At 53.4% G+C, this 22,850-nt stretch overlaps 1 protein-coding gene across 2 annotated transcripts; it reads right to left on the minus strand.

The window, feature by feature from the left end:
* Nucleotides 1-123: 123 nt before the first annotated feature.
* ADCK2 (aarF domain containing kinase 2) lies at nucleotides 124-18,668 on the minus strand. Of its 2 annotated transcripts, XM_015067061.3 has the most exons (8): nucleotides 17,235-18,667; nucleotides 15,182-15,328; nucleotides 12,613-12,741; nucleotides 10,455-10,550; nucleotides 7,929-8,180; nucleotides 6,419-6,547; nucleotides 4,595-4,648; nucleotides 124-556 (listed from the first exon to the last, which is right to left on the minus strand). In XM_015067061.3, exons 1-8 carry the CDS (start codon nucleotides 18,165-18,167, stop codon nucleotides 416-418), a joined length of 1,881 nt encoding a protein of 626 aa, XP_014922547.2. In that variant the 5' UTR covers nucleotides 18,168-18,667; the 3' UTR covers nucleotides 124-415. The 2 variants fall into 2 exon arrangements, with proteins under 2 accessions (XP_014922547.2, XP_026931414.1); XM_027075613.2 differs by lacking the exons at nucleotides 124-556; nucleotides 4,595-4,648 and adding an exon at nucleotides 5,700-6,137 and having other exon boundaries at nucleotides 17,235-18,668.
* Nucleotides 18,669-22,850: the final 4,182 nt, after the last annotated feature.

Below are 22,850 nucleotides of genomic sequence, written 5' to 3' on the forward strand. Positions count from 1 at the left end.
TCAAAAACATTTGGAAGCCATGGGTCTACACGATTCTGTGACATTTTCTAACCTAAATATCAGAGCACTTGCAGGGCCTCCCTGACTGGGAAATGTGCAGGGTTAAGAAGAGAAGAGAGAAACGAGAAAACAAAATAACTAAGTTTATTTGTCCTCCTCCGCGCAACATTTTCCCTGAAAGCCTCCCTGACACCGGGCCCAGCTCCCACGCTGAACGAAGAGGAGTCTCCCCGCCCTTTCCTTCCCCAAATAACCCAAAGCTTTTCACACAGAAGCCTGAACCAGGTCAGAGCTCCAGACCTCGGCATGCCTTCCACGCGTACCAATTTGAAAATGTCCAAGCTGCCACAGGAGAGGCTGCCGGGGGTGGCCTTCAGTTCTGAGACGAAAGCCCGCTGCCTGCCCACGGCTGCGGTCAGCGGGAAGACGCTGGTCCTTTCAGAAGGAAGGGCTTCGCTGCCTCCAGGATGTCCAGTTTGGGGTCCAGGGAGCGGCCAAGCCCCTCCAACACCATGATGGCGAACACAATGGAGGCGAAGTTGCTCTCTAGCTTTACCTGAAACAGAAAAACTGGTTCTTGCCAAAGCCCACTGAGAGAGAGAGAGAGGATGCTGGATAACCTGAGAGAGAGAGAGAGAGAGGATCCTGGATAACCTGAGAGAGAGAGAGGATCCTGGATAACCACTCCATGCCTGTGATTGACGGAAAATCTGGGGGATGAAGCACGTACTTCTCTAGGGGTGTGTGTGGATGAATGACTTAAAAATGATAAAATGACTATTTCACAGCTGCACGAGGGTCATCCTTCAAGAGCTGCAACGGCCTTTGTGAGACCGCACAAGAGGCTTTGCTCAAACAGCATAGCTGCCTCCCCTTTGGAGCCCGGGGAATAGTAGCAGCGATTTAAGTAAATTACTCAACTAGTCCGCAAACGTACTGTTCTCCACATGCTAGAGAAAGGAAGCTCAGGCGCAGGGTGGTTAAGTGATTTATTCCAGGCCGCTGCGTGAGGTAGAGGAGAGCCAGAATTTAAACCTGGAAGAGCAAGAATCTGCTTTTCGAGAGCACAGAAGGTCAGAAAATGGAAGGCTGACTCAGGGGGAAATAATCTCTGTTAAAAGTGAAACGTTATTGGGGCGCCCGGGTGGCTCAGAGGGTTAATCGTCCGACTCTTGATTTCGTCTCAGGTCATGATCTCACGGTTCGGGAGTTCGAGCCTGTCGGGCTCTGCGCTGACAGTGTGGATTCTCTCCCTCTCCCTCTGCCCCTCCCCCGCTGGCACACACGCGCTCTCTCTCTCTCTCTCTCAAAATAAATAAAACTTAAAAAAAAAAAAAAAAGGTAAAGGGCATTTGTCTCAGTTAAGACCTGAGAAGTTGTCTGGGGGTCAGGTCGTGCTTCAACACCACCAGAAATGCTTTCACTCTTAAGCTGAGGGGTGAGTTTGTGTTTGTTGTATTCTTTCTTCCACTGTTTCTGACAAATGTATATGTTTTTTAACATTTATTTTTGAGAGAGAGAGAGACAGACAGAGACAGAGCACAAGCAGGGGAAGGCCAGAGTGGGAAACAGAAACCGAAGGAGGCTCCAGGCTCTGAGCTGTCAGCAAAGAGCCCGACGCAGGGCTCGAACTCAGGAGCTGTGAGATCATGACCTGAGCCGAAGTCAGAGCTTAACCGACCGAGCCACCCAGGCTCCCCTCTGGCAAATATTTTATCAAAAATTTAAGTGTCACTTGAATAGACATTTCTCCAAAGAAGATGTATAAATGGCCAACAAGCATATGAATAGATGCTGAACGTCACTAATCACTAGAGAAACGCAATCAGAACCACAAGGAGATACCACCTCACGCCCAGTAGGATGGGCACTAGCAAAAAGCCAGACTGGATCCTTTGTATATTGGTGGCGGACAGGTAAAATCATGCATGGAAAAGCGGTACAGAGCTTCCTCAAAAACTAAAAAAAAAAGCCATATGATATAGCAGTCCCACTTCTGGGTAAATATACAAAGAACTCGAAGCAGGCCCTCAAAGAAATATTTGCACATCCATGTTCACTACAGAATTATTCGTAACAGCCAAGAGGGGGAAGTAGCCCAAATATCCGTGGCTGGATGACCAAATAAAGAAAATACGGTGTAGACACACAGTGGAATATTATTCAGTCTTACAGAAGGAGGAAACCCTGTCACGTGCTACAATATGGAGGCACCTCGAGGGCATGATGTTGAGTGAAATAAGCCAGTCACAAAAGGACAAATAGGGCACGATTCCATTTATACGGGATATCTAGAGTCGTCAAAATCACAGAAACAAAGTAGGACGGTGGTTGCCAGGGGTTGCCAGGAGGAAGAAATTAACTGAGAGATGCTGATCAACGGATATAGCTTCCATTTCGCAAACTGAGAAAGTTCTAGAGATTTGTTACACAACAATGTGAATATGGTGGACACTACTGAACTATGCATTGAAAATGGTTAGGGTTAGGGTGCCTGGGTGGCTCAGTCGGTTAAATGTCTGACTTCAGCTCAAGTCATGATCTCACAGTTCATGGGTTCGAGCCCCACATCGGGCTCTCTGCTCTCAGCACAGAGCCTGCTTCCCCCTCTCTCTCTCTGCCCCTCTCCCGCTCGAGCACACATGTGCACGCGCTCTCTCTCTCTCAGAAGTAAATAAACATGAAAAAAAAAAACAAACTTTAAAAAATGGTTAGGATAAATGTATACATATATTTTACCTATAAACGTTTTTAAGTTTGTTAAAAAATTAAATGCCTGGTGAAATGTCCAGAATGCGGTACTTGTACTAGGTACTCTGTCGGCTCTCCCATCCTGGGAACAGCAAGGATAACAGCAAACACTTCAAGAGCTTTTAACCACTGTGTCCCACACTGTGTGTAAGGAAGGCTGTCTGCGGAGTTAGAGCACGGGGGACAGGAGGACAAAGCAGGAAGAGTCCGGGCTCTGCGGTCAGACGGCCGGCACCCGGGTCCTGGCATTACCACAGGCGCCGTGTGGCCGTGGGTTCGTGGCTGGGCCTCTTGGCACAGGTGCCTGCCTTGAGGATGTTGAGGGCTTTAAATTGGACAGTGACAACATGATATAGGGCGCACACAGGGAGCCCCTGCACACTACTGTGGTTACTCACGGCGGCCCTGGGGGCTGGGAGGCGCTCATTCAGGTCAGAGCTGGTGAGCCTGAGTCTTGGCCGCCTGCTCTGCATCGTGTGCGACTGAACTCCCAGGAGCGGATGTTCAGTCCTGTTTCCCTCCAACCCAACTCCCTAGCGATGACTAAAGCTTCCCCCAACCCCGAGGCCGTATGGAAGCCTCCTGCAAAACAGAACGTGTCAGAAGTTTTGGAAAGCATAAAGTTTTTTACCAAAACCCCACCAACAAAGCCAACTCTGGAGTCAAGAGACAGTTGCAGGGGGGCAGGGGGGAGGCTGTGCCACGCACAGTTGGTGGGACGTGGAGAGTCACTTAGTCCTTCCGTGCCCCGTCTCTTCATTCAGATAACACGATAGAGATCAGACCTGCCTGCGGGCATTGTCCTGAGATTTAATGAGAAGCTGGATGCGCAACGGACCCCAGTGGTAGGCGTCCTACACGAGCCAGCGGCACCTGTTCTCTCACGAATCCATAGGGTACTTGGAGACCCCTGGTCTGTGAGTCTCTTTTGTCCCAAGCATGCCACTACTGCAGAGTAGTCATGGAGCAGCACAGAGAGCACAGGACTGAGAGACCTGGTTATGTGTCAAGTCCCGGCTCCACCGCTGAGGCCCGAGAAAGAGAGCAGACCGGCCTCCCCCGCTGTGCCTTCTGTAGAGTGAAGGCGCCGGGCCAGACAACTTTAGGACTCTCAGCTCTGTGCTATGATCCCTGCCAAAGAGCTGCCTCCTCCACGTGGTGTTTTATTACCAGACTGCAGAGCCTCACGGGAAATGATGGGAAAGGCCATCTTCAGAGGAGAATCCTCCCTTCCCCACCCTCAACACCTTGGCTGACGGCTTCACTCTGAAGAGTGGCCCAAGACCACACTCCATCACGAGCAGAGAGAGCCGAGGCAAAGGCCAAGGTGAAGAACCATGAGGCCACTTCCCCCTAAGGGACTGGGGCAGGAGGCGAAGGCCAGGACAGCCCCACCGGGGCCTCTGAACCCCCCAGGACAAGAGGCACCTCCTCTTGGGCCACCCTTGACCCCGGGACGTTATGCCACACGGGAAAGAGGTAAGTATGACTTACGTTAATACTAAGCATCACTAACAAGAACTGAGGACGGAAAAGGCACGAAAAGCCCGAGTGAGGCGGTTCTGGCATTTGTGAAGACAGCCGGGTATTTGTCTCTCCAGCTGGGTATTGCGGGTACTTGGGCCGCTCGACCGAGGGGTACTCAGAGTCACCGTGAGAGGGAAACGGCCCGCCACGCCCGTGTCAGCGAACACGAACAGCACTCGCCACACGAACGTCCGCCAGGACGAGATGGCACGGAGGGGAAGTACCTCCCTCCACCCTGCGGCCACCCTCCGGCTTCCCCAGACGCCTGCCCTCCAGCCTGAGGAGCGTGGAGGCTCAGCTGCGCCTCGGGCCTCACCTTGTGAGTCATCAGTAACTTAAAGACATTCGACAGAAGGCTGGAAACTTGAAGCTGGAAAACAGAATACAACGGACTGTGCGGAGTCCCCACAACCACTTCTGTACCTTCCAGGTCCCTGTCCCACCCCGTCCTACCACCCGCCCCCGCCCACAGCCACAGCCACACATGCACACCCACCCAAACACACACACAGCCACAACCACACAACCACTAACATACAACCACATACACATACACAACCACCCCCACACCACCCCCACACACACACACAACCACACAACCACACACACACAGCCACACACGCACACCCACCCACACACACACACAGCCACACACGCACAGCCCCACACCCACCCACCCAAACACACACACAGCCACAACCACACAACCACTAACATACAACCACATACACATACACAACCACCCCCGCACCACCCACACACACACCACACAACCACACACACACAGCCACACACGCACACCCACCCAAACACACACACACACCCACACAGCCACACACGCACAGCCCCACACACACGCACACCCACCCAAACACACACACCCACGCACACAGCCACACACGCACAGCCCCACACCCACCCACCCAAACACACACAGCCACAACCACACAACCACTAACATACAACCACATACACATACACAACCACCCCCGCACCACCCACACACACACACACCACACACCCACACGCACACCACCCACACACACAGCACACCACACCACACAACACCACATACACAACACACCCCCACACCACCCCACACACACACCACCAACCCACACACACAGCCCACGCACACCCACCCAAACACACACCACACCCACACACACCCACACGCACAGCCCACACACACCACACACCACCACACACACACACACACACACACGCACACAGCCACACACGCACAGCCCCACACACACCCACGCACACCCACCCAAACACACACACAGCCACAACCACACAACCACCAACATACAACCACATACACATCCACAACCACCCCCACACACAACCACCCCCACACCCACCCACACACATCCACAACCACACACACACACCCCCCACCCCGCTGACCCACCCCCCGCAAACACACACACCAGCCGTCGGGAAAGGGGCTCTCGGACAACTTCCAGAAAGGACCGCATACATACAAGCCCAGCTCCCATCGCACAACTGAGTTCCAAGCCCCCCGCCGCAGTCCAGCCTGGGGGCCCGTGGACCCCATCCCTCTCAGCGCACAGAAATCTTAGGTGAATAAACCACATGGCCAGTGCCAGTGTGCCAGCTCCTCACTAGAGGGGCCACTCCTTGCTCTGACTTGCTCCTGCTAGTGTAGACCATGAACTTGGCAAGAAAACGGGTTAGAACTGTGTATAAAACACCGAGTGGGCTTTGGTTCAGCTGTAAATAAAGGACACGAAGGTTAGGCATGTCCTCTGGCTGCTCCGGGGCCTTCGTCCTCCTTCCCTCCACACTCAGCTGAGCTCCAGACACAGGCGAAGCTGCAGAAGGGCCACAACCTGGATGGGGGATGGGTGGGAGAGTGGCACTATAAATGTCCCTGCCCCAGCAGCCACCAGGAGAACCTGGTCGAGGAGTCACTCTTGAGAGCCGGGCCTCCAGTGGGTCGCCTTGCACCCGGAAGACGTGGGCAGAGGAAATGTGCGCTCTCTATCTGCCTTAACGCTCAACCCCACTCAAGACTTCTCCCTGTGAACAGGTCTCCCTTCAACCTCTGCTCCATCCAAGGGCAAGGGCAGTAAACACCCCAAGGCCTCTGCCCCTCAAGTGGCCTGCTCACTTTTTCCAGGGTGATGGTGTTCTTCCTGGCCTGAGTCACCAGGGCGGCCATCTCGGCCTTGAACCGCTCCACGTCCCTGCACTCACTGGCCCGGGCGTGATGCAGGATGAGCTCAGCCACCCTCTGGCCCTGCAAGACGTGAAAGAAAGGAAACTCGGTAGAGTCAAGAGGCCATAAAACTGGACGCTCTGCCCAAACTTCTTTACATTCTAGTTGCTTCCACCTCAGTTTTCTACCATCCTGAACTTTTCCAATTATACCCACTCCAAAATACCTGGTGACCAAACAAAGACTTTCAAAGCCTCTGTCGGTCGCTGGGAGCCCACAGGCTCCAGTGCAGTCAGGGCAAGGGGCTGTGTTTGCCTCCTTCACCTTCAACAGCCACACAGGGGACGGGGCAAAACCAGTGCCCTGCTGCTCGTCTCCAGAGGCACTGCCGACCAACCAGCCCATCCCCCAGAGTCACCAGGACCTGCTGCTGGACCGGACCAGCCACACTCTCCTCGTGGGCTCTCTCCCCGCCCGAGGAGAAATCCCTCCTCACACCCGACCTGACCTCTGCACTCCAGCCTTCCGCCTCCTCTGCCCAGGGCGCCCTCTGACCAGAGAGCCTCCCGGTCTCCCCGAACACCCGAGTGATCACTACAATGCCTTTCACCTCCCACAGAGCCACCCCAGGAGCCAAGCTCTGTCTCCCCAACTTGCGCAGGGGAACGTCCCCCCACCCTCCACCTGCCACTGCACCTCAGTGTTTAACCTTGGCCCAGGGGATGCTTTCATACGGTCTCAGGCTCGGGCCTTTGGTTTGTCCCCTCAGAAGCCTCCTAAATAAGCAGAGCCTCCCCTGAATTTTGCTGTTTTGTTTTTTAAACCAGCTCTCTCTTTGGCAGGGTCTTTTTTGCTAGAAAATTCCACATCATTGGCCAGAGGGTTTCTTCATTGCCACTCTTGATGTAGTACCTGAAGTTGACTCTGTGGAGGTTTTGCTGAATCCCTTTCTGTAAATAATCACTCTCAGCAACTGGAGCCCCTCCGAGCCACAGGGATGGGGGTTAAAGACCACTCCAGATTCCAAGGTTTCTCCCCACACTTGGAGAGTAGGTTCTCTAAGCTGCTGCTTCTCACCAGCCTGCCGTCTTGCAGCAAATGGCACAGGCCAGGCCAGCCGTTATTCAGACGAGAAGCCAGCATTCCCAGTGCCCACCCACATGCCTGCTGAGGAGGGAAGAGAAACTACCAGTACGGAACAGCATTCGCGATGCTGTCCCAAACTGTGAGCTGCTTAGAACGGGCGTCACGCGTGGGCATCGGCGCATTCTGACCAAAGACCCCTTGGACAGCTTCATTTCCTCTCCTCTCCTTCCCTCTCCCCGCTCCACTCCACTCCACCTGCGTCCATCAAGAGCACCCCTGGCCAAGGCAGGCATTAACAAGATTGACAAGGGAAACCCCACGGTTTCCAAGAGCCTAAAAGATCATCTCCGATTCCTGCCGGCCCAGTGGGTCTCACCTGGCCCATCGCCACAGCCATGAAAACTGCTCGAAAGTTGCTCAGGTCGGCATCCTGCAGCTCGGCCACGATGCCGGCATCCAGCAGCACCAGGCGCAGCGGGCATGGGGCAGGTGTCATGGCCATCACCAGCGTATCGCAGACATCCACCTGCTGCAGCCGTGCCTCTTGACTCTTGGAAAGACCGTCGGCGCCCTGGACCAGGATATTCCCAGGGTGGAGGTCTGCATGGACAAAGTTGTCCACAAATATCTGGAAGGAGATCAGTGCTATTCAAGGCTGAGACACCACCCATCACCATCAGACCACACGTGAAAAAGCTTCCGGGGCAGGGGTGGGGGCTGCCTGGGTGGCTCAACCGGGTAAGTGTCCGACTCTGGGTTTCAGCTCAGGTCATGATCTCAGGGTTCACGGTTTGTAAGTTCGAGCCCCACATCGATTGAGTACAATGGCAAAGAGGTGTACATTTTATAAAGCCTCGTGGCTTCTGTTCTCACTTCAGAATTTGTACTGCCGAAGGCCAGGTTGACATTTTTAAGAGAAAAGTTATTTGCAAAGTAAAGAACATTAAAAAAGATTAGAAGGGAACATGAAAAATCAAACGCCAAACTGCATTTCAAAGGACTTATTTTTATACTGTAGTTTGAGCAATTGATATTCTAATTACGAATTATCTACTCATTGTTTAAAGGTTCCCCCAAATTCTATGTTCTTAAAATTCGTGGAACCACCTTTTTAGGAAAACATTTCATTAATCAGACATCCCCTCCATTCCCTCCATCCGTCCACACGGTAGAGTCTAACCATGATACCAGCAACCCACACTGGCACACAGCATCGGGTGGGCGGGGAGAAGTGGCTTCGAACCTACTAAGCAGGAAAGAAAGCCCCAGGACGATGCCGGACAGGAAGTCAGGTGTGACTTGGTGGGACAGGATCTGCCTCCTCTGAAAGCTCATCTCTGTGGTCAGAAACCACCAGCAATCCTTCCAAAGGGGAAGAAGAGCCTCAGAGGCTCTCAGGGACACCCTCCTACCTCCTACTGGCTGCAGACCCAGGCCAGAGGCCCTCCTGGGCCAGGTTCTGGCTGTGAAGGAGGTAAGAGAGGCCGCCGCCCTGGTGAAAATCCTGGAACTAGAGAAGCCAGGGCTGGCACACCCGCAGGATGTGGTTTCCAGAGGCTGGCTGACCCCTGACCCCGGGCTGAACCTCCTGGCACCTTGCCCCCCAGCTTCCACCCCCACCCTTGATTCTGCAAGCTGGAACCCATCACGATCGCCCCAATTCTGCGTGCTATTTCCTGCTGCCTTCCCCCCTGGCTGCCCCCACCGCACCCTCCCCTCTGACCCAAGGTGCCCCTTGGAGCCCTGTTGCTGGGGACAAAGTCCTCTCCCCACTGAACTCCCACTGCACCGACTGAGAGAACACCCAGCTCTCCCCAGACAACCTGGCTTCTCTGGGAGTAGCTGGTGGTAGGGGGGGTGGGGGGTGGTGCTGCTGACTTTCCACCAGAGGCCAGAGGTGGAGTCGAGGCCTGCTCTGAGCTCCTCTTCTCACCCCTGCCCTGCTCTGGCCACTGGCCTCGGCCCCCACAGCTCCATGCCAGTCACACAGGTTCTTTCTTCCCACTCTGCCGACACACCTGGTTCCTTCTTACCCGTATCCCACATGCTGCAGACCTGGGCTCGTATCCTCTCTCTTGCCGACAACATGCCATCCATCCCTCAACCACTCCCTTCTGTGCCAACTGCCAGGGAGAGTCCAGACCCTGGATAACCTCAGTACCTCAGTACCCACTTTCTTTACTCCTACACGTGAGCTGCTATCAATCCCAGTTGCTGCTGTTAGTACTAATGATGACAGCAGAAGCTAACACTGCTTAGGGCTCCCTGTGTCCTTTTACGGGCATCAGCTCATTTACATCATCAGGCTGAGCCCTCGTAGGTGACACCTAGACTTCCTCTACATCTCAGCTCAGATGGCATCGCTTTCTGAATGAATCCTGAGGCTAGGATGGGCCCCACCTAAATGACCCTCTTGTGCCTGTGTATCATTTACTCATTTGTGGCCTGTCTTCCCAATGAGTGACAGTTCCATGAACGTTGTGATCCTATCTGTTTCGCTCACTACTGTAAAGTCAGCACTCAATTTAGTTCATTGAGCACAGAGAGGGTGCTCCATAAACACTGCTGAATGAATGAAGTACCATTTAATATACGGTATCTTCCGCTGTTTGTCTAAACTGTAGGCAACTTGGGCAGAGCCTGGGTCTTGCTCCCCACTCTTCCCACAGCACCCTGCATGGTGACCAAGCACATGCCACCAAGAAAGCGCTTAACAGAAAGATGTAGAATGAATGGTCGTGGTGGGTGGCTCAGCTCTTCCTGGAGCAGATTTTCAAGATGGCGGCTTGCTGCTTTCCTCATCTTCCCGCCCATGGGAGCCGACCAGTGTCTCCACCATCTTCCCACGTGAGATTTGACCACATGCTGGGCTGGGGCACCCTCTCCATGCCCATGAACTCACCATCTTCAGAAGCATGTTGATCCCCAGCCGTGCAATCTTCTTCTTCAAGTCTACAGGAATCCCCGCCTGCTGGTAACTGGACACAGGCACACTTTCCTTGAAGAAAGGTCAAGGAAGAGACAGCTTTACCCTGAAAAGCCCGCCGAACACCCCACGTGTTCCTCATCCCCACATGACACATGGGCACTGCCTTCCCATCCCTACTCTTCTCAAGAGTTTTTCCTTCCTTAGAATCCCTATGAGTCTGTCACTCACAAGTTAATTTTAATCTACTTACTTATCCCTTCTAGAACACTTCTCAAAGGAAAACAAGTCCCATTTTACAGAGGAAACCCACAACTCTGCCCCCCACAGGTAAGAGATGCTATAAGATGGTGGGAGAAGACGTGAACAGACCCCAGGAGAACTAGATTCTGATCAAGAGTCAGTCAACAGGGACGTGAATGAGCTCTATGGCCTTGGGCAGGGAAATGGAAAGGACGATGAAAGGGCAGAGACAAGAAAGAGCTAGTAAAGAAACAGTTCTCACAGGTTAGTTATTTAATTGTCAAAGCAGCCCGCTAAGACAGATCTTGTTATTCCTCGGGAGCAAATAAAAGAACTAAAGCCCAGAGAGTTTAAATAACTTACTCAAGAGCACAGAGCTAGTAACACCGGGTCATTCGTGTCACTTCCCTGGACGTCACCATTACTATCTTTACAAAGGAGGCTGAACCAGGCAACAGCTAAGGGCAATGATGTGACACAAACATTTGCCGAACACTTTCTCTGTGTAAACTCTGCTGAAGGCATTTTGTATTCAATGTGTCACTGTGTCCTAGAACAACCCTATGAGGCAGGGGCAGGTACCTGCTGTTACACACCAAGAAACTGAAGTCACCAGCAAATAAAATGGAAAGCAGTTTTTCCGACAGAACAGAAGAAGGTATTTGCAAACGACATATCAGATAAAGGGTTAGTATCCAAAATCTATAAAGAACTTATCAAACTCAACACCCAAAAAACAAATAATCCAGTGAAGAAATGGGCAAAAGACATGAATAGACACTTCTCCCAAGAAGACATCCAGATGGCCAACCGACACGTGAAAAAATGCTCAACATCACTCATCGTCAGGGACACACAAATCAAAACCACAATGAGATACCAGCTTACACCTGTCAGAATGGCTAACATTAACAACTCAGGCAACGACAGATATTGGTGAGGATGCAGAGAGAGAGGATCTCTCTTGCACTGCTGGTGGGAATGCAAACTGGTGCAGCCCCTCTGGAAAATAGTATGGAGGTTCCTCAAAAAATTAAAAATAGAACTACCCTATGACCCAGCAACTGCACTACTAGGTATTTATCCAAGGGATACAGGTATGCCGTTCCGAAGGGACACACGCACCCCAATGTTTATAGCAGCACTATCAACAATAGCCAAAGTATGGAAAGAACCCAAATGTCCATCAATGGATGAATGGATAAAGAAGATGTGGTGTATTTATGTATGTATGTATGTACATACATACAATGGAGTATTACTCGGCAATCAAAAAGAATGAAATCTTGCCATTTGCAACTACGTGGATGAAACTAGAGGGTATTATATACTAAGCAAAATTAGTCAGAGAAAGACAAAAATTATACGACTTCACTCATATGAGGACTTTAAGAGACAAAACAGATGAACATAAGGGAAGGGAAGCAAAAATAGTATAAAAACAGGGAGGGGGACAAAACATGAGACTCTTAAATATGGAGAACAAACAGAGGGTTTACTAGAGGGGTCTGTAGGAGGGGGCAATGGGCTAAGTGGGTAAGGGGTGTTAAGGAATCTACTCCTGAAATCATTGTTGCACTATATGCTAATTTGGATGTAAATTTTAAAAATAAATTAAATTTAAAAAAATAAAATAAAATAATAAAGTAAAATAAAATCTCTGTCAATTTGATAGATGAAGAAAAAAAAAAAAAAAAAAGCAAGCAGATTTTCAAGTCCAGAAAGTCTGAAGCCACGCCCAGGCTCCCAGCCACCCCGATACACGACCTCCCTGCCTCATGCCACAGCTGAGTTGCCCTCAGTTTCTCTTGGCTTTTGCCTTTTCAGACTGAACAGCGGAGACGGCCCAGCTGTGAGTGGAAGGCACGGCCTGGGAAGCGCTCACTCTTACTTCATAAGTTTCCACCAAGACGTCCCTGGTGACAAAGGGACGCAGAGGGGTGGGGAATTTGACGGAATTCACATTCAGGAAGTTGCACTGGAAGTGTTCTAGGTTCCGAGCTTCGTAACGCAGGTCGATCTAGAGGGAAGCGGAGAGAAGAGATGAGGGGTAACCTGGGCCCAGGGAGAGCAGTATCTGGATGGCCAGCAAGCTAGTGAGTCACCGCGTGCAGCGGCCTTCCGCACCTGCCTTCCTGCAGAACTCCTCAGGAGACAAGGGAGGGCGGTTTTGGCCGCGGGAACTCCTGGAAGCCACAGCTGCAGACCCCCTCGCCGCACTTGGGACTCCACTGCCTCCCCGCTATTCCCTCTCTGCCCACCCCACGTGACTCCAGGCCACGGAGCCCTTGCCCATGTCCCAGGGCTTTCTCTCCCTTGCTCTCCGGTGGCCCTCTGGCCTCCCTCGACCTGTCCCCCTCTTAAGGTCCACCTCCATCAGGGGCCGGCGCTGCCCTCTGCCCACTGCGCCGACGCAGCTCCCTCCGCTCGGCAAGCCGTTCCCTTGCCACTCAAGGGACCGCTCCCATCTCTCCAGGCACCTGCTACCGGTGCCCTTGATGACCCTGTTCCTCCTGAACAGTTCTCTTGGCACCCGCTTTCCCCCCCCCGGTCTCCCCCTGCCTCCAACCGCTCCGTCTAGGTCTGGTCTCCTGGCCACTCCTCCCCTGTGTGCCCCCACGCGGTCTCAGCGGCTGACCTCCGCCAGCCTCCACTCTCCCTCTCCATCCCCTCACGTCCTCAGCCAGCGCCTCCTCACGACAGAACCGTGGTCTCCCGTCCAGACCCCGCTACCAACTCCACACTTCTTTTCCTAGAAGCCCACACTCCGCGTCTTGAATGGAGTCCACCCTTGAACACCCTTGAACTCCACGTCTCAACGGAATTTACTCCCCCCGCCCCCCATGCAGCCAGTCACCCGGGAGTCACTGCAGATTACCCCTCTCTTGTCCTCCACACTATGTGTGGCTCCAGGCCACCAAGGCTGCAGCCACACCTCTCTCGGATCCACTCCCCCGTTTCCCCCTCACTACAGCTCCCAGGGTGACTCCCAGCCAAAAGAGGCACTGGGCTCCTTGACCCCCATCTTCCGTCTCTCTAATCCATCTGCCGGTGCCCCCTACCGCCTGTAGGACGAAGTCTAAATTCTTTAGGATGACATCCAAGGTGGCTCACTGTTTGGCCCCCACGGCTCTCTTCAGCTCCGTCTCTTTGTGCCTCCCGCTTCCTCCGCCTCCCAGAACTCTAGCTTCAGCCAGTCTATACGGTGCTGAACATCCTGGCCTGCCTCAGGCTCCCCATCCCCTTCGCCTTCCTTAGTCCCTCAGACGGGAATGTTCTTCCCCCACTTGGTCCAACTGTAAACACCACTCGCCTTTCAAGACTCAGCTGGAGTCTGGGGAGCCCGACCCTCAGGATAGAATGACCGCCTCCCCTCTCGGGCCCCAGCTCCACCCAAGTGAACCTGGAGGGACTCCTACTATTACCGGGATCGTGCTCTTTTTGCAGATATTTATGGGCCAGTCCCCTTCTGCGTACTATATATTCCTTACGGACGAGAAAGTCTCACCCATCACCCCACGGTGTCTATGGGACTTCGAGGACGGGTGGTAGGAATGACAGTGACGCAGAGATGGTTGCTGGAATAGAAGCTATTTCCTCTATTTTAATTTTCTTTTATCACGGAAACTACGTCGCCGGCAGCATAAAGCAAAGCTTTCTAAACATTCAAAGGCATCCCCGGGACTTAAAACCTTCCATCAGAGGACAGAAATGAAGACTGAGCACCTTGCTTTTGAAAGACAGCCAGTTTCTGCACTCTCCAACAGGGAGCCAGTGCACTTGCCTACTTGAAGCCCCGGCTGCCCCCAAAACATGTTCACCAAGTCCGGCTACTTAAACAAGTATCCCAAGGGTCCTGGACAGGGAGCAGGTCCTTGTCTACTCAAAAACCCTGGAAACGAAACAAAGCAAAGGCACAGCGTGTGACTTCACCAATTCTTCTCGCCCTGGAGATCAGCCATCGACTGTGGCACAGATAACACAGATGACACAGATAACACCAGGATCCTGGGACCTTCCTCCCGGGCGCTAAGGAAGATGGTGTTTCCCAGGCACCCTTGCGGTGACATTGGGCCCGTGCGATTAAAGCTCTGACCTGTAGACTAAGAAGGCCACAGTGGCCTCTCTCTCCACTCCACACGGACCCTAGATGACCCAGGTTGAAGATGGCAGCACCAAACTTGGGAGGAAATTGGGTCCCTGGATAACCATGAAGTAGAGTCCCCTCTCCCTCCTTCGGCTCATCTGCATGGCACTTTGATACAAGAAATAACCTCGCTGCACTTGGCCTCTGAGATTGGGGTATTCTTTGTTATGTCAGTTAGCAGTACCTACCCTGACTGCTACACCACACGAGCCACGACATTCTAGGAAATCACACATTCGTTCAGCATTTACGAAACAGCCAACGGCAAGAACTATGTTAGATGCTATTTACAACCGAGGGAAGGAGGCTTCACCTGATGGACCATGAGCTTCTCAAATTCCTCCACAATCTCCGGCAAGCTCAGCCACTTGACTCCTGGCAAAAGCGCGAGCACTCGGCTGCCCGTCTTCATCAGCAGCAGGTCCATCTGTACCTGAGACAGCAAGCCAGGGTGCAACACCTGCCGGGAAGACAGACAGAAGAGGGATCAGGAGGGCACATTCACCCAGACAGGGCTGGGTCCCACCATCAAAGGAGAGCCAAGCCCGATGCTCATCAGAGCAAAACCGGATGTGGTCCCGACAGCCGGGATGCTCCTGCCGCCCTCACTCCCATGTGCCTTCGATAAGGAGATGCTCAGGGCAACTCCTCTCTGCTGCACTTGGCTTTGCTGGGAAGAAGAGACGGGCTTTTCCTTCCAAATACATTAAGGTTAGGTCAGTGGCTCCCAAACATTAGCATGCATAAGAGTCACCTTGGGGTGCCTGGTGACAACAAAGACTGCTGGGCCTCCTTTAAGACCTAGTGAATCACCTACCCTGGGGATGGGACCAGAAATCTGCATTTTACTGAGAGCGCACCAGGTAAATGAGTCAGGTAGTCCAAAGCCTGAGCCGGATAAGGATCTAGAGTCACAGAACTCCAGCAAGGATGCACCACGGTGGGACGGGAAGAGTCTGCTTTCAAATGCCTGTTTATTCTGCAACTCTTGCCCAGTCCGAAACTGGGCACATACTCAACCTCTCAGCCTCCTGTTCCACTTTTTAAAGTTTTCTGGCTTTTCTTCCTTTTTCTTTTTAGAGAGAGAGAACACATCCAAGTTGGGGAGAGGGGCAGAGGGACAGAGAGAGAATCTCAAGCAGACTCCATGCTCAGCGTGGAGCCTGATGCAGGGCTCGATCCCACAACCCTGGGATCATGGCCTGAGCCAAACTCAAGAGTCGGACACTCAACCTACTGAGCCACCTGGGCGCCCCTGTTCCACTTTTGAAAACATGGAGATAACAGTCCCTACCCCCACTTCAAGTCCTTTCCGGAATAAAATGGGAATATAAATAAATAGAAATTAAAGAAATGCCTACTTCAAAGGCATCAAGAACAGATTAAATCATGCATCTAACATGCAGAACATAACATCTGTTCTTTAAGAACAGATTAAATCATGCAGGCACCCACTCCTTGCCTTCCACAGAGCAGAGGATACTTTGGTCCAGTGTTCCCCAAACATGCCTACTCATGAGAATCACTTGCAGCCTTTATAAAAAGACAGGCCTCAGCTTCCTCTCTTGGAAAGTGTGATTCAGTAGGTGTGAAGTGAGGAACGCTTGGGAGGGTTTTCTCCAAAGAGGTGTAAGAGAGCATCAGGGGTACCTGCTACCTGGGTCGGCCAGATCCCCGGGGTCATGCTGAAAGGGAATGGAAAAGTGTGGAGACTAAAAAATGATGGAGCCCAGGCAGGGGTGACTAGAAACGAAGAGGGGCGCCTGGGTGGCTCAGTCGGTTGAGCATCTGACTTCGGCTCAGGTCATGATCCTGCGCTCCATGGGTTCGAGACCCGCGTTGGGCTCTGTGCTGATGGCTCAGAGCCTGGAGCCTGCTTCAGATTCCATGTCTCCCGCTCTCTCTGTCCCTCCCCCACTCTGTCTCTCTGTCTCCCAAAAGTAAATAAACATGTAAAAAAAATTTTTTTTAATAAAAAAAAAAAGAAATGAAGAGACAAGGGAGCCACTTCTGTAAAAATGAAGACTGCCATCTTGGGCTCACCACATGGTATCTAACCTAGACTGTCTGTGACTTACCCTGACCCCAGAGTAGTGGGTCCATTGGGTGGTTCCTCTAGCCACAGAGGCAGCTGACCCCAAACCCTCTTCGTTTTCCTTTACTGGACTATTCACACAACCACTCCCTAGAACCAAGAAATAACAGCTTGCAAAGCATAGGCAGTCAGATAAAGGTCAAGCTAACAGAAATCAGTGGAAGGTAATGTGGGGTGATTTGCAAATGGGGGTTTCTGATCGGGGACAGCTCTGTGGGGTCGGTGAGATTTTAGAGACAGGAGGGACAGGTGACAACATCAGAGCACTTACTTTCACTGCCACAGGGATGAGGTGATCTGGCTCAGATTGGTGGGCAGGTGCTGAAGACTGAGACAGGACTGCATTTGATCCATCCAGGTCAGCTTTAGGGAGGAGCAGCCTTTCTAGAAATGACTGGTCGGCAAGACTTCCTTGAAACTTCCACCCCTTTCCCAGGGGTCCAAAGAGCTCTCCCAGCCTCCGGACTGCCCCAGCTTCTGAAGAAGGCTGCAGACTGGAGGCCTCGGCAAGTCTCTGGATGCTGACATTCTCCAGGAAGACGGGATTTGCACGTGCTTTGTACACTTGGGCCACACAGCCTGAACCCACAGGTTCCTTCTTCTCAAAGCAGAGGACCCTTCCCCAGTCTTCCCCAAATGCCTGCCGCAGGAAGTGCTCAGTGTGAGTCCAAGGGTGGGGGGTCACCTGGACATGCAGCTTGGAGAACTGGGCACAGAAAGCCTCCGAGAAGAGATCCCGCCGGGTACTGGCCCACTGGCCCAGTTTGATGTATGTTGGGCCCGAGGTCTCCGTGGCTTTCAGAAGCAGATAGAGCCAGAGGCTGGAGATGCTGGGTGCCAGGTAGGTGAGGGGGTAGAAGAGAAGGAGGGGGAAGAATTTCATCAAGAGAGCCCCAGCCCGGAGCCAGATACGGAGGTGCAGAAGGAGGCATCCTAGCGGCCCCTCTTGGGAGACTCTCTGGGGTGGCCCATTTTCAGCTAGGTCACTCCAGCTGGCTCTTTGCTGGCACACACTCTCAGGGCCCCCCTCACCAACGTCTCCATAGGCTGAGATAAGTTTGGGTAAAGTGCCAAGCAGAAGCCAACAGAGTCTGGCATTACGAGAGCACCCAGATGATCTTAAAAGGCCGAGTTCCTGTCTGAGCTCAAAACCTCTTAGGTACGACAAGCAGACCCTAACAGAAAAACGCCAGGGGGTCACCATCCTCTCCCAGAGGTCCCCGGCCTAGGTTGCCCGCCCTCGACTTAAAGGGCACCCATCTATGTTCACGCTCTGGGCAAGGCTGACATGAGTCCAGGCCACAGCTGAGTATCCCACTTAAAAGCGGGGCAGCAGCGAGATGCGGCGACGCTCAGAGCCCGCGTGCAGGGTAACTACGCGAGTGCAAGCGGTGCTCAGTCTGGCTCCCGGTCCTGCCCTGCAGGGAGCGCCCCCTAGGCCTCGCAGCCCGGCCCCTCCGTCCCGGCTCCACCCCGAGCTCCCTCCCGGTACCTCGCCTAGACCTAAGGTCCGAGGCCGCCTGCGCCTTCGGGGGCTTTCAGAACTGCACCGACTGCGAGGGCCGGAGGGGCCGAGCCAGACGCCAGGCCAGGCCCAGAGCGGGGACGCGACCTGCGGCGAGGTGGCCGCGCAGGTGGAGCCACCCCACTCCAGGTCGCTGGCTGGGCACCCGCGGAGGGCCACAGCGAGGAGGGGCTGCGTGGAGGTGGGGGTGAGGGTCGTGGCGCAGAGCGCGGGTGCTGAGAGCCAGGAGGGAGGGGTGCGGGGGAGGCAGGAAGGTACACCCGGGTCAAGGGATTGAGAGCCGGGGCGGTGGGCGGTGCGGACCGCCGAAGACCCAGGCCCCGGGGACCAGGGTGGGAAGGAGGCTGGGGCCGGGAGGTGGCGGGGTGGGGGTGGGGGGGGGTCGGGTGCAGAGACCCAACGTTGAGGGCCCGAGGATCCGGACGCCGACAGCGGGAAGGGTGTGCGGAGGGCCGGCGATCGGGTTGGAGAAAAAGGAGGAGAGGGGCGAGGAGAGCGGGAGTCAGGCGGCCGGGGTCCGGGAGCCCAGAGCGGAAAGGGCGTGCGGGGGACAGGGGATCCCGGGGGCCGAGGAACCCGCCGCCGAGAGCCCGGGACCGCGTGCGGAGGGCCGAGGACCCGGCGCAGAGGACGCGCCGCCCGCGTCTTCCGGGAGCGCCCGGCGCGCCCGCTCGGGCACCTCCCCTTAAAGCGGAAGCGGCGCGGACGCGGCGGAGGCTCTTCCCCGCCCTCCGCTCCTGGACTTCGTAAATAGATTTTGCGCAAAACTCGAAGGGCCCTCCACGCCTTCCCCTTCTGCCCGTGCTCTGGGTCTCCATGGACATCTTTGCAGCCTTCCTTACAGAAATCGTGGAAACGCGCAGTGAACTGAAAGCCCGGTCTGCACACAGGTTGAGTGTTCAGCTAAGCAGAATGTGAGGAGGGTCGGGGAGGGAGGTGATCCTTGGACCAGGAGTACCAGGCTGCATTAATCTAGGGATGTGTTTGGACATTGGGGAGTGGCTAATGGCATATTCATTTAACTAATGCTTTTTGAGCCCAATACGTAACTCTTAAGCAGAATCTAGTAATATTATCGAGGCTCATAATATGTTCTGTTTTTAATTTTTTCAATGTATTATTATTTATTTTTGAGAGAGAGAGAGACAGTGAATGAGCAGGGGAGGGGCAGAGAGAACGGGAGACACAGAATCTGAAGCAGCTTCAGGCTCTGAGCTGTCCAGCCGCCTCGAGGCTCATAATATGTTCTGAACTAGGTATCACGCTAGGCCCGGGGACATGGAGACGCACATCCTGACTTTACAAGCTGATCACTTATGAGGGAGATCCCACAGGGGAACACATAATGTACAATTTCCAAGTGTGACACAGCATGAAAGAAAGGAAGAATCAGAAGAACCCAAAGCATGGCGACTACTTTGGACAGGAAGGGAGAGAGGCGTTAGGAGTGAGAGGGTGTTCAGATACATAAAGAATAAAGTCCTTGGGGCGCCTGGGTGGCTCAGTCGTTTGGGCATCCTGCTTCACACAGGTCATGATCTCATGGTTCTTGAGTTCAAGCCCGGTGTCAGGGTCTGTGCTGACAGCTGGGAGCCTGGAGCCTGCTTCTGAATCTGTGACTCCCTCTCTCTGCCTTTACCCCCCCTCACGCTCTGTCTCTGTCTCTCAATACAAAATATTTTAAAAAATAATAATAAAGTCCTCAAGAGGAAGGAGTTGAGTGTGAGGATGGGGGGGGGGGGGGTTGCTTTAACCTTGAAAAGCCAAAGGAAGGTCCCATGGTTCTAGACAACAAGGGGCGGAGAAACAGAGGTGATGGTGGGGGTAGTGGGACGCTAGTGGTGGTGGTGATGGTGGCGGTGAAGGTGCAACTTAAGGAGCTACAGGCACCCAAGCAGGTGAAGTTGAGGGATTCCTGGGGCCCATGTGAATGTCAATGAGCAGAATGATGTTATGCATATTAAGGTACATGGACAGCAAAATCAATTATATCAAATATGAACCCTAAGTCAGAACCTGTAAGGGGCAGCCTTTAAAAATCGCAGATGTTGCTGCAGTCAAGCTGCTTCTCACATGGGTCATTTTATGCAATCTGTTTCAGGATGTGTAACAGCAGGAGTGTATTTGGAATGATTAATGAATTAAGAGACTAAATATACAAACAGGGGTGCCTGGGTGGCTCAGTCGGTTAAGCATCCAGCTCTTGATTTCGGCTCAGGTCATGACCTCATAGTTTGTGGGTCTGAGCCCCACATCGGGCTCTGTGCTGACAACACCGACCCTGCTTAGGATTCTCTCTCTCTCAAACTTAAATAGAGAGAGAGACCAAATATACAAACAGACACTGGCCAGATATATGACGGTGGAACTCTGACCTGCAGCCTCTGCGGTAATAGGTCCTGGACAGTCAGGACTCGGCCAATGACTGCCAGCTTCTCTAATTTTCATCCCCAACTTCCATCTCAGGACCAACCACGGGAAACCAAATGTCTGCTCCAAACCGGTCACAGGAGATGCCCAGGCCCCCGGCGTCCCTGTGCCAACAACCTCCAATTAGGGCCCCTTTGGTGCCTTTTTTTTCTGTATAACCTGTCTCCACTTGTATTTGAGTCTCTGCCACATGCAAGTGATGATGGCTGACTTCCTTGCTATAGAAAGCTCTGGATAAACGGCCTCCGTTTGTTCTCACTTGGGTGGTCTCCGGTTTTTTTCCATAGAATTTTCGTGACAGCTAAGCCCGCTAACTATTCATAGCTTCCAGTTCTCGGAGATGCTCCTGCGTATGCTGTTAACTCTGCCACCACTAGGTGGCACCATTCTCTCGTGACCTGCAACCGAGGCTTCCTCGGGGTTCCCAGACCTGACGGTGCGGGAAGAGAATTGCAAAGGCCCACCTGGCTGTGCTTATCTTTTTACGTGATCCAAATGACTGTGATTTTAGCATTTCCCATGGAACATTGTGACAGAGCAGATGTGATGCAGGGCCAGTGCTTGTTCAGAGCCCCAGGATAGGGGATAAAGATGCAGGATTGGCTGGCTTCAGAGTTCTCAGCCTCAGCACATTGGACATTTGGGGCAGGATAATTCTTTGTTGCGTGTGAGGAGGGGTGGGCAAGGGGGAGGGAAACCGAACGGTGCCTTGTAGGATGCTGGAACCCACTTGATGCTGGAAACACCCCCTTTCCCGATTATGACTTTAAAATATGTCTTCATGGGGCGCCTGGGTGGCTCAGTCTGTTGAGCGTCCGACTTCGGCTCAGGTCGTGTTCTCGCGGTTCGTGAGTTCGAGCCCGGTGTTGGGCTCGGTGCCAACAGCTCAGAGCCTGGAGCCTGCTTCGGATTCGGTGTCTCCCTCGCTCTCTGCCCCTCCCCCACTCACACTCTGTGCCTCTGTGCCTCTCTCCTTCAAAAATAAATAAACGTTAAAAAAAATTTTTTTTTTAAATATGTCTTCAAACATTGCCAAATGTTTCCTGGGGAGCGAAGTTGCCCCCAGGTGAGAACCACTGGGCTTAGCTCCTTTGGAGGACAGTTCTCTGTTGAGACCCTTTCAGCCACGCCCCCCTCAACACACATCCTCGGTTTCTTCAGAACAGGATATCAGCGAAGGGAACGCCCTGAGCACGCCTGCTGCAGCACCCCCTTCTTCATCCTGCCTCGAGCAGGCCCTAGACCAGCGTGTCTCCGGCGGGGACTTGAGCCACCTCCACTGAAAACACCTGGGGAGCTTGTAAAGCTGCAATCCCCGGGCCCCACCCAGCCGCCCTTCATTGGGACCCCTGCTTCCCCTCCCCTCCCAATACAAGGGCCCTATCAGGCAAATAAAAAGTTGGAGAAGGACTGACTCTATCCTGCCCCCAGGTCCCGCTTGGTACACCTGACCTGCAGTTAGCGCCTAAGAGAGCTGGACCGTGGCATGAAAATGCTGGCCTTGGGCCACCCATGTACATCTACTCCTCAAGCCTGTAGAGTAGAAAATATCAGAAACAACACTGGAAAAGGACAGTCAGGGACGAGGCTGAAGCAGGCGGGCTCGCCCACCTCTTTCCCCACTTGCCACAAAGATTGTCCCAGACCTTCCTCACGCGGGCCCCCTGGCCGCCTTCCGCTTTCTCCTTTCTTTCTCCTTAGCGGGCTTGTCAGAGGAATTGCCCCTCCTCTGGGTCCCGCTTTCTGGCTTTCTGGGGTTGCTCCGGCACCACCCGGGGCAGGTGCCGCTCTTGTGCCAATGCCGGGTGTCCTGGCAGGTCCCTCCCTCCTCGATGAGGGGCTTGGCCATGCCCACCTTTGAGGCCCCTTTCTGCTCTGCTCTGTGGGGTCCCACCCATGCGCAGCTCTGATGTTCTGGGGCCTTCCACGTCT

Source organism: Acinonyx jubatus, chromosome A2 (genome assembly GCF_027475565.1).
Source record: "Acinonyx jubatus isolate Ajub_Pintada_27869175 chromosome A2, VMU_Ajub_asm_v1.0, whole genome shotgun sequence".
Classification (NCBI taxonomy): Eukaryota; Metazoa; Chordata; class Mammalia; order Carnivora; family Felidae; genus Acinonyx; species Acinonyx jubatus.

Excerpts from the sequence above, each read along its gene's own strand:
- ADCK2 (XM_015067061.3), bottom strand. The coding sequence starts at position 18,167 with ATGGTGACCCCCTGGCGTTTTTCTGTTAGGGTCTGCTTGTCGTACCTA. Across the intron at positions 12,742-15,181 it reads AGAAGCTCATGGTCCATCAG|ATCGACCTGCGTTACGAAGC; the intron begins GTGAAGCCTCCT and ends GCTTCCCTCTAG. Across the intron at positions 557-4,594 it reads AGTTACTGATGACTCACAAG|GTAAAGCTAGAGAGCAACTT; the intron begins GTGAGGCCCGAG and ends TTTCTGTTTCAG.